Here is a 12,182-nt window from a genome sequence, read left to right as displayed (position 1 = left end):
AGTATATATGAAATTGAAACGGAATACCACGACCATTTTTAGTAAGATTTTGGAGCTTTGATATATGTTTTTTGTTTACCACGAGAGGAGGGAGATTTTTGTTGTGCATTAGCCACTAATCTTTCTTTTAGCAACATTTCAGGTCAATAGATAGATGGAGGGACTGGCTAAACGGAGATATTTCGTCGTAAAAATAGCAATAGCAAGGGTATTAGCAGGGGCTGACTGGCCCGGTGGGGCGGGTGGCGATTGCCACCTGGCCTGTACGTCATAATGGCCCATTGGAAATTTATAAGTATGTGCTGTATTTAGTTTCTTGCACTATTAATAAATTATTAACACGTTTCTCTAATTGGGGTTGATGTTAGGTTGTTAAAAAATTTAAAAATTCTGTTTTAATTGAAGTGTTTTACAATGAATTTATCATTTTTTGGCGTAGCATGAAAGTGCTGAAATACAATGATAGGCGACGCGCCTCGTTTGGATTGTATATTTTGTTACTTTTAATTATCAGCTGCAATTTAAAAAAAAAACTGTATTGTAATTGATTTCCGAAAAAGGAGTACCTTAAAATGAAGCAAAAAATGTTTTTGTGGTGCACCGCAGAGCTACCCCCCCCCCCTTCCCGCCACCTTCATTACTACACTAATACTTTAATGGCCCGTAATCTATGCAATTCCACCTGGCCCGCCCCTGACTAGAAACCAATTTCGAAAGAAAATTCAAAGAGCTGTAACTTTTGAACTAGAAGCCCAATCTTGGAACTGTTTGAAATAATGGATTCTACAGGCCACATTCTATAAGAAAAATTTTTTTTTCGGGTCGATCTGAGACAATTTTTTTTTCGTGGCTCAAAAAAAGGCAGTGTAAGTACCCAGTCCGCCCCTGGGTATTAGTACGGATTTTTTATGAATAAAGTAATTCCTTTTGATACAAAGAGAATTATGTATTCCCGATCTTGTTTTTGCCACCCCTACTACTATAATAATATCATTCCCATCTTACACAGGCTTTTTTATGTTTAGGTTCGAGAAATGGTACCGGGTGCAGAACGCAAGTTGCGAGAGCATCAGCGTCTGTCGACGGAGTACTTAGTGAAGCACGCGGGAACGTCACATCGTCAGCAGTACGACCCCATTTGCACGGACCGTCCCAAATATGAGTGCGAATGTGGTCCTCTACTGAACAAGACACCCCCAGACGTTTGCACCATGAATAAGTCCATGGAATTCATTAGTTCCGACATAAGTACCACGCCCGGTATCACCGAACCGAATTATACCGGTGTATCAAATACGTTGGCAGCTCAAACCGTTCCTATACAAATAAAGAACCATTGCACTACGACGTTGCACACGACCCCATTCTCTTACTCGAATTTCTCCTGTAACAAGTACGGGACAATGCCGCACAGCGGCGTAACGGTTCATCAGGGTTTCTTAGGCGTCGCCGAAATCGGAAGTTCTAGTTCGAATAGCTCGAGTAGTTACTGTTCGAAAAGTAAAACGTTGCAGCACCAGCGGCCGAAAAAGAAGTGTGTGAAAATCGAGACTTTTCAAACGCCCGACGCCGGCTTTGTGGACTTCACGAAAAGGTCTAGCACTTTCGGTTACTCGGGAAGCGCGGTATGACGAAAGATGGACTTCATTTAGTCGCCAGATATTCTAAAATTTATAAATTAGGGAACATTAAAAAGTGACTTTTTTTGGACGGTGTACATTTTCCTTTCGCATATAACTGAATTCGCCAACGACCTCCGGTATGATGACATCTAAACGACAATTTTATAGATTTTAAATGATCAGTTTACCTCAATACCGACAAATCAACATAATCATATCGTAAATGTTATTATATTATTTATTTCAAGAATATGACGTCGTAATCGCTGTGATATATATATTTATTATTGTCAGTAAACCCAATAATATGAAGATTTGTGATATGTTAATAATTTGTTGTGTTAAAAATTGAATAAAGGGAAATAAAAACAGATATTCTTCGGTTTTCTTTGCTCTTAGGGATCTTATTCGCCAGACACTTATTTTATTATTATTAACCAATCCATTTGGAAGGTATTTTACACTTGACCACTTTCTAGAACTTTTTAGACTTTGAGGACAACATTTAATTTTTGCAATTTATTTTACTGACAGACAGAGAAAAATGTTGCATGGTTCGACGATAGCGATAGTGAGTACTTTTACCGCTACTGGGAAGGAAAAGGGAAACTAATGTAATCTAACGTAGATTTAACTACGTGGTTTTATTTATTTAAAATTAACTAACAATAAATATATAGCAGTCTTAAAATGGATTAATTTATAACAGTAATTATTTTTTATCACTTAGAATGTACAACATAACATAAGCGCATTTAAGTTGGAACTGGCTCGAAACACAATCGAATGCTTATGTCCCATCCGCCTTCGTTCTTTATCGCCGATGACTAATCTTTCATGGCACTCTCCCAAACAAGTCCAAATTTCGTCCATGGCGATAGTGTAGTTCCATGGGTACTCCAAATCTGCTAAAAAGTTCTTTTAGCAAAATGTCTGCCACGATTGTCCCTTCTTGGTTTGGTAGCGCATATGCTTCTGTCCATTTGCTGAAAAAGTCCATGGCCACCAAGATGTATTTGTTTCCAGAAACTGTCTCCGGGAAGGGGCCTGCGATATCAATAGCTATTTTTTTAAATGGACTACTCAACAAGCATGTGAAGCGGAAGTGTCGCTAATTATATGGGTGAAACTGCACAAATTAGTGTCTTTAGTATAATTCCCCCTTATTCGTTGTGCTCATCAGTTAATTTTTGTTGTTTAGAAGCAAGCTGAAGCACTTATTTCCACTTGGAGGATATATTTTTGACACGTAAGTGATCCGCCATTTGCTAATTCTTTTTCTTATCTTGGGCATTTTAAGAACCATTACACCATTAGCTGATAGATTAGCTGATAGAAGATAAAATGAAAGGAAGTTCCCCCTTCCTGCGCGTCAAAATTTCATCGATAGGTGGATCCCTTTTATCAAAATGCTTTAGATGTTACGGGGATTCTCCGACAAGTAATAATACCGTGAGCAATAATAATGAGTTCTTCCTAAAGGAGCAAATAAATCGTTGCATCCCCTCTCTCCTTCGACAGGAGGAAAACTATCAAACCAAAAAAATTGAAATTCCCACCCCCGTATAAAAATCATCCCACCTCCAAAACAAAAACATAGCCCTCTAAATCCAAGGCGATCGATTATCCACACATGCTCAACACCCCAGGAAAACCCGAACCATCTCCTCCACCAAAACATACCTAACCTAAATGTGACAGTTCAAAGAGCCACAACTAAAGGTCCGAGCTGTCCTCCCTTCACATCCCACACAAAACACAAGGCGCCGCAAACTGTTTGAGCGAAGAAAAGTTAGCGAGCAGCTCCAAGTGCTGCACAAGGGTAAAGAAAATCGAAACACTCGCCCCCCCCCCCCCCCCCCCCCCATATTTATAGGTTTTATAACTGTAGAAATTAGGTTTGCCCTGTTTTAACTCAAATTCGCCGCATGAACGGTCAACTCGCTCAGGATTGGAAAGATCTTCCACAGTAGTCGATTTGGGTAATTTCACAAATAGTGAGTAATCTGCCATTTTTATTGCCGGCATTATCTTGGTACTTTTACTGGTTAGGTATCTACAATCTGACGATTGCTTCACGTCGAAATTCGTGTACAGCAGAGATCCCTAAAATGCCCAAGGTAAGAAAAAAGAAATAGCAAATGGCGGATCACTTACGTGTCGATAATACTCGTATTATATATCCTCCAGAGAAAGGTGGAGGTAAGTGCTTCAGCTTGCTTTCAAACAACAATTAACTGAGCACAACCGAAAAGTGACAATTTCTAAAGACACTCCTAATTTGTGCAATTAGATCCTTCACATGCTTGTTGAAAGAGAGAGAAAGATGTAACGGGGGTTCTCCAACAAGTGATCACACCGTGAATAATATGCTCCGTAACGGAGAGTTTGGATAATGTAAAATTAAGAATTTGAATCGGTAAAATGCCGAAGGGTCAGAAGAAACCGACGACTCCAAAGTTCTGAGCCTACTTTTGATTGAGAATTCTGATCGAAAAAGTACGAATTGTTTTGGATTCTACGCACCAAAATTAATAAGAAAAAGTGTTTTACCGAGAAATTTTGGTGCAGTCGATTTTTCGAACCGCGTATTTTGCTCTAGTACAAAGTCATTTAGCTTATTCCATTATTGCCTGGGGTTACTACCCCTGTTGGAAACCGTTATTTAAAATACAACGAAAAGCAGTAAGAATTATTTCTCAGCTTGGGTACAGAGAAGACTGTCGACATGTTTTTATACAACATAAAATTTTAACACTGCCTTGTTTATTTATTTATAATTGTTTATGTCATGCAAAACGTAATGAAGTTCGCTTTATTAAACACTGTGATATTCATCAGTATGATACTCGTAATAAAGATCACGTCCTTTTGTCCTTTTGTCGTCTAGTTAAAACTCAGAACAGTACTGATATTGTTATTAAAAAAATGTATAATTTCATTCCCCTTAATGTAAAGTCATTACCATATAATTTATTTACAAATAAGATAAAAACTTTCCTTATTGGTAAAGCTTTTTATTCTTACGATGAGTTCTTTATTATTATTACGCTATTTAGAATAATATATTACTTGTATTTATACACGATGTATATTGACGATTGTAAGTTGCATCACAGCACATGAATAAATATTATTATTATTATTATTTTGCTAAAAAAGGAAGGTTGTACACTGCCTTTTTTTAAGGACTGAAAAAAAATTGTCTCAGATCGACCCGGAAAAAAATTTTCTCATAAAATGTGGCCTGTAGAATTCATAATTTCAAACAGTTCCAAAATTGGGCTACTAGTTCAAAAGTTACAGCCCTTTGAATTTTCTTCCGAAATTGGTTTCTAGCCTGGTTCTGAGGAAGTAGAAGAAATTCAAAACGGAAAGATTTTGGAGGATCATTCGTAAAAACAAAATAATCTTAACGATGTAAATAAACAGAATACTTTAGAGAATAATAAAAAATTGAAAATCGTGGGTATGAATAGGAATTCGGAGAACAGAAAAGATCTAAAAAATCGCCAGAACATGAAGAATTTAAAAATACAAAGGAATTCAAAAGAATCCAAACAATTTTACACACTTGAGGAGTTTGATACAAAAATCTTCAAAATGGGAATTTAAAGAATCGGAAAATATGAAACTGATAAATCGCAGAGGTCCGGAGAAGCGCAACATTGGAACGGATCCGAAGAACTGAAAGACGGTTAAAAAAGTAAGATTGATTTAAAGAGGCATCCAAAGTTTTTGATGGATCGAAGGATCTAAAAAATGTGGAAAGGTCGATCTAAAAAATTTGATGAATCTGGGAATGGGAAAAGTCCAAAAAAGTCCAATGAAGAATCGGGAAAAAAGTAAGAGAATGTTGGAGGTGATGGATATAAAGGATCCCCAACATCTAAAAATCCCAAACGTTGAAGAATTTGAGTGTTCTCAAGGAGCTCGTAAAAACGAGGAAGTTTTCGAACAATCTGGAGACTCGAAAGAATTATTTTTCTGGTGACACTGATAGCATAATTTGGTGATCAATAAAAAACCATAAAGGATATGACGAAAATGGAAAAATAGCCGATGAGTTCCATAAAAAAATATAAATTAGTCATTTGTGAGGAAGAAATGTCTGAAGAAATTATTTGAATGTCAATTTCTCCCCCCTCTAGGTATCATGACCTCTTCCGCACGTACTTACAATAACGGCTCTGAGATTTTCTGTAACATTATTTATTAGACTGCTTCCGGAAACTTGCGGATAGGGACCTCAGTAATCGAAAATATTGCATGAATGCAACAAGAAAAAGCCTGAGGAATACCTGAGAGTAACCATTAACCGAATTTCCTACTTTTGCATAATCCAGACGTTCAGTCCTGGTCACAATTACTAAATGCATACAGCAAGCCTAACTAAAAGCTCGAGAATTTGTGCTATTCTAGAAGCTTACCATGATCGAGTATCAGAATGCATGTCACAAAATTGTTTCGCTAATCGGTCCCGTGTCGGCTTCAACAACATTTTGTCATCGTGGTTTCAATTATGCTCTGACATGGTGCAATTTTCGCGAGTACATATTATTTACGTTGAAATGTAAACTTAGATTAGTTTCACGGTTACACAACCGTTTTGCCGCAGGAAAGCAGTTGACACTAATGACTTTGGCAAATTCGTTTTGAGAAAGTAATTCGCCTCAGCCTCAACGAGAATATAGTAGGTATGAGAATAGCTAAGCAGGTATTTGTAAAGTGTAGTCTCAGTTTCAAAGTCGTAAAGGACTATGCATATGAGTTTATCTAAAACAAACGGAAACTAAGACCAAAATCAACTACCAAATTGTAATTCTCTTTTCGTACATTAGGCACTTAAATAAATTAATAAAAATTACTAAAATTCACACTTGAATATCGTGACTTCGTCAAGGCATTTCGATTTTTCGCACTCACATGATTGGCACGCGGAGAATTTACATTAAAGAAACTCACAAAAGACTAGTTCTGTAAACCTTTGCTTTATCATTCCAAAAAATTTTAGAGGCTACCTCAGGATCGATTTTACAATGTCTCAAAGTAATGGAAGGTATATCTTTTCAGATGATGGGCGGGAAATTTGCAGCCGGATATATCGCTCCCCCAACGTTCGCCCTAAATCCATTCTACGAATTTCACTCCTTGAACATTTTGACAATTGCATTATTAGCGTATGCGAGTACATCCACTTTACAGAAAAGTTTTTCCTATAAACGTTATTCCATTTTCAAAAAAATGGCACTTCTTAAAAAAATCGATTTTTTTAAATTACAATTTACCCATTTATTTGATACTGCTGTGGCCCCACGTTGGGCGTCAAAATTAAATGCTTTGTGTAAGGTATGCGGCCAAAATACCATCCAACAAACACCTGCTTAGCTAGTTCAAAGTACATCATTATTTTCTTTTTTAAATTTATGTCAGGGCATGACTCGGTTCTGACACAAGGAAAAATCCTAAGATTTACTTTAAACACTTAAACATTTGAAAAATCCGAAGGCCTCAACCAAATTCCGTAAAATCCAACGAAAATGCATTTGTCTTCCGCATGCGTAACAACTTCCGGTGCGAGCCCCTAAACTTCTTTATCTGGCCATCGCTCGAACTCCAAAACCCTCATTCGTTATCTTGCACGTGGCGTTGTTAATAAATAAGACCAATTAATTTGCCCCATAACGCCTTTTTACAAAACATCTGACCAGATAAAACTTTTACTTTACGTCGAGAATAGGTACAATTAAATGTTCCCTTACTTATGCGTTCCAAAATGTATGATACTCACTAAGTACAACAAATAGCATTAAATGACAAACATTTTCTAAGTTTACAGAAAAAAACATTAAAATGCTAACAAATTTTCCAACTGTGAAATTCCTTCCAGGTCCTACCAAATAAATTGAACATTTTCTATGCCTACAGGGTGCCCCGACTGCTATTTCAAATGCGTAAACCGCAATTACATTAACAACACGTAATTTTTTTAACTACAGGACGCGCTCTCATTTTCGGCATTGGGCTCTGTAGTTTACAGAACAATACGTAGTTATACCAGAATATAAAATATTAAGACAATTTTGGAAGAAAAATTGAAAAACTAGGCGTAGTTTTTTAATGGTAACCCTGGCGTTTCAGAGTTACGGGAAAGTCACAATTTGGCTCGCTTAATTAGTTTGTGCTTGACCGCGTCTGCGACTTTCCTCTATACGACGAAACCGCCATTACACAACGATCACATGAACTGTTTGTTACTTCCTCTTAATTTGGCGATAATCCATATTTATCTGCGTGGATGAAACTGACACTTTAGTATTATTCCACTTCTTTTAACTGTAACTAACGGAACTTGCGTTGTTAAATTTTACGTGCCAAAAAAACAAAATATCCGTAACCACCGCTGGGTTCTTTTTTATGCCCGAATCTCTTTGAGGGCGAGTTTACTTTTTTCGCTTATCATATACTGGTTGCTCTGGTAACCCAAAACCCGAACTAACCGCCCGTTTAGTGCTTGAAATAACGGACCACGTACTAACTATCTTGTTGTCCAAGACCGAATTAATCCCAAAAATTCTATCTCATTAACCACCACCCACAAAATGGCTTCGTATCAATGCAACACGGCCTACTTTACTTATTTATTAGTTGTCTTCATTTTGCACAACCAATTAAATAAGATAAGGTACTAAATCAATTCCCACATGCCAATTCCGCATTAATCACACTACGCAATGACCTCACTCTTATTCAGTGGTTTGGAGTATATCGATACCCATTTGGCTCTAGTTACAGTGACATCTTGTCTCAAGACATCCAGAACCCATTATGAAAACAATGCTCTACAGAAATTAAAGGACGTAGCGAGGACAATCTTCAATTTCACCAAATGCTTACAGATTTACTCTTGAAATGGCACTAGTCACATAATTTATTGCAAAGCCAGCCCTTGATAAATTCTCAAAAACTAAAATTTCAATTTTGCCTATCTCTGAAAAATTAACCCAAATTTGGAGCTACCGTTACAAGGTCCGGCAAGATTTGTGTCAATATGGTGCCATGACCCCTTCGCCCATGGAGGTAAAAATGGGACCTCTTGGTGGTGTAGGTGTATCGATGTCGCTGATATATCTCTCAATGTGAACTTGGACTCTCGAACACTCTACAGCTAGCTTTTTGAAAAGGGCTTTACCCCAGAATTAGGCTGCTTGTCAACTTCGAAAAATCCTCTAAATTTTGTCTACATTATTTTGAAAATCCAACAGAATAAAAAAAGTTACAGCATTTAAGGTCATTAGAAAACCAGTAACGAAATTAAATTTTTTCGAAATTTCGTTCTGAATTGGCTCAATTTATTAATTAATTGATAAAACTGCTGCGGAAATGTCTACTGCAGGGAACCTGAAAAAGAGATGGAACTTTGATTGTTCGTAGTCGTAAAATCATCCTAATTGACGCATTAAAAAAAAATGTGACGTAATGAAGCTTTCTCTTTGTTGTGTGCTTCCAAATTTTTGGCCAAAACAGTTTTTTTTAATAAAATTGTGGTTTGCTCGTAACTTTTAAAATTCAAGGATGCAAACGTGGAACGAGATCATACGTATCATGCCAATTTTGGTATTCTACAACGCTTGCAGGAATCGATAAGAAGTTTCCTAGGTTGATGTGCGGCATTAGAATTGACGCAGACACACGAGGTACTCGTATCCTTTCTCATCAGGTCAGATAACCTAATTTCTACCCGTGTAGGGGCGGGAAAGAATACCCCTACCGCAGATGGCACTGCGTGTCGTAAGAGGCGACTAAACAACTGCTGGTCTATTACTGTTTTGATTGTTTTCAACCCCTGTCGGTGGCAAGTACATGGACCTTGATCTTTTTGAATGTCCTAGTTCTGTCAGGCTCGGTAGGGACAATGTAACTCCGCCTACCGCATTTTAGGCATCAGGTCGATTGCTAGTCCCGATTTCTAGTTCAGCGCTATGTAAGGGGTTAAAATTTGTTGTTCTATTGCTCTGTTGAAATTCGTTAGACGGGTAGAGGCTTTAGGGTGCGAGTAAGATTCTAGTTGTATAGTAGCATTTATCTCAATTTTCTTTTAGGGTCGACAGAACTGACTGACGTGATCGACTCAGTTTCTAAATCGATTTGGAAGAAAATAGGCCAAAATTAGCGAAAATTATGAAAAGAAAGTCACATTATCTGGTATAGCCGTAGTCCCACTTTAAAATTTTGGATAAAGGCACAAAATTTGTATCATGTGTTAAAAAGTAGCACATTCGCAATTTTGTGTCATCGACCGTAGTTCCATTTTAGAATAAATCGAAAACAAAATGAACATAAATGCTCCCCCCCAATCGTTTATTTGCCTGCTTTCCGTGCGATTTGTTTTGAAGATCTATACTAATATAAATCCATACGTGCAATAGACAAATATTAAAGGATTTGGATTGCGATAATTGAGCGCGTCAAGTGAAAACAATGACGACTGAACAATAATTCCTTATATCCTCAAAAATAACGAACCCCCAAGCAAGTTCCTCCCAATGAACGGAGTTATCCAAATTACGCTGCATTTATACGAAAAGGGGAGCCAAAGTTATTCCCTTTTACCTAGCAGTAACGCCAGGAATTATTAATGAACCGTCTTTATCTCGGTCATTTTCAAAATTAAGACATCGTCATCCCTCTGTCACCGAAAACATTAGAAAATGAAGTAGTCTAGCAGTCAATTATTCTGGAGTAATATTAATCGTGACGTCGGAATTGCTTTATATAAAATGCGGAACTGATGTTTGCGCAACGACAAAGGGAATTGTGTTAACGATAGTCCTGGGGGGGGAGCAGGTGTAATCTGGTCCTATCGTTAAAGTAAAGCAATGAATATAGGTGGGTATACAAGTTTCAGGTGAATAAATTGGAAAGCATCTAAAAGTTTTTAAAGTTGCTTTAGATAGCGCGAGAATGGGAACTTTTGTTTCTCTCATCGCTGAAAGGCGAGCAGGGTTTGAATGGATATTTGTGTAAAAAGAGAACTTTCTGCCCAATGAGATTGCGCTTGTTCTATGTATTCTGAAGGGGTCGGAGGCAGATTTTTTTATGTCGTACGTATAACCTTATTTACTTGTCAGTTTTCGATTAGCAAAAATCTTTACCATTTTGGTGGAATCACTTTATTTAATGAGGACCGTGGCGTTACGTAGAAATTTATTCTGGGGGGGATTAAACAATTCGTGGCACATACAGTCACCCAGTGCGTACTAGAAGGGGGAGGGTAAGAAATAGAAATTGGGTTGCAGGTTGCTGATGCTGGTAGTCATTTATCTATTTATTATTGTACAGGCGAAAAAGATTAGATTAGAACGGTATTTTATTTCTTAATGCTGACAGGCCCCTTTATTGCTTTTGCTTTAATTAGTCAACGAAAACTTTGAATAATAGGTATATTTCTGGGCAGAAAACCAATTTCGACAAAAAATTCAAAGGGCTGTAACTTTTGATCTAGTAGTCCGAACTTGGAACTGTTTGAAATTATGGATTCTACAGGCCACATTTTATAAGAAAATATTTTTTTCCGGTCGATCTGAGACAATTTTTTTTCTGTGCAAAAAAAAGGCAGTTATTACCTTCCTTTTTTACCAAAAATCGACTGCACCAAAATTTCTCGGAAAAAACTTTTTCTTATTAATTTTGGTGCGTAGCATCCAGAACGATTCGTACTTTTTCGATTAGACGTCTAGGAACAAACGTATAAAATTGCTTGCTAAACACCTCCTCACTGTTTATGTTTTCCTGATAGGGATTTATCTTTTGGATCTGGATAAGTGAAATGCACCTATTTTGCCCTCCTGATACAAGTTTTCTATAGAAATGCAAGGGAGTGCGTATGTTCTCCTGCCACATTCTATAAGAAAATATTTTTTTCTGGTCGATCTGAGACAATTTTTTTTCTGGGCAAAAAAAGGCAGTTATTACCTTCCTTTTTTACCAAAAATCGACTGCACCAAAATTTCTCGGGAAAAAACTTTTTCTTATTAATTTGGGTGCGTAGAATCCAAAACGAGTCGTACTTTTTCGATTAGACGTCTCAATCAAAAGTTATGGGCAAAAAAATTCCTGTTTTTAAAATTTAAAATTCTTATTTTCGTCATTTCGTGAAAGGCAGGACGCAGGTACCTCACCTCAGTAGCAGTACTAAGTACCTGATACCTATTTGTTATTTTGGGCATCAATGTAGCGAATTGCCGATCGATGCCGAATAGCCAAATCGTTGACTGCCAACACTGATCACTCACTGAATAGTGAATACTGAATACTACAGAATATTTAGATTTTAGTGACTTTAGACTTTAACCAAAACCAAAATTGCTCTCTATATATACCTATATATTATTGCCTTTATTTTAAAGTGGGCGGAGCGGATAGCGGAGTATTACCTAAATACCTAATAGCTATGATGATAACTCAATTCTTCTGGGGGGGGGGGGGTATATCCCCTTCATCCCCCCCCCCCCCCTCCCCCCCCCCCCCCTAAATACGCCACTGTGAGGGACAAACTAA

General features: G+C 37.4%; 1 protein-coding gene across 1 annotated transcript; it reads left to right on the top strand.

The window, feature by feature from the left end:
- The first annotated feature begins 884 nt into the window (after nucleotides 1-884).
- Nucleotides 885-1,977, top strand: LOC116174272. The gene has a single exon (XM_031492160.1). The coding sequence runs from the start codon at nucleotides 1,035-1,037 to the stop codon at nucleotides 1,629-1,631; it is 597 nt and encodes a 198-aa protein (XP_031348020.1). The 5' UTR covers nucleotides 885-1,034; the 3' UTR covers nucleotides 1,632-1,977.
- The last annotated feature ends 10,205 nt before the right edge of the window (nucleotides 1,978-12,182 follow it).

The sequence above is a fragment of the Photinus pyralis genome, unplaced genomic scaffold, assembly GCF_008802855.1.
Source record: "Photinus pyralis isolate 1611_PpyrPB1 unplaced genomic scaffold, Ppyr1.3 Ppyr1.4_LG6, whole genome shotgun sequence".
NCBI lineage: Eukaryota > Metazoa > Arthropoda > Insecta > Coleoptera > Lampyridae > Photinus > Photinus pyralis.
Note: the sequence above shows the minus strand (reverse complement) of the source record. Positions and strands in the feature narration are given on the sequence as shown.

Coding starts and splice junctions, on each gene's coding strand:
- LOC116174272 (XM_031492160.1), top strand. CDS start 1,035: ATGGTACCGGGTGCAGAACGCAAGTTGCGAGAGCATCAGCGTCTGTCG.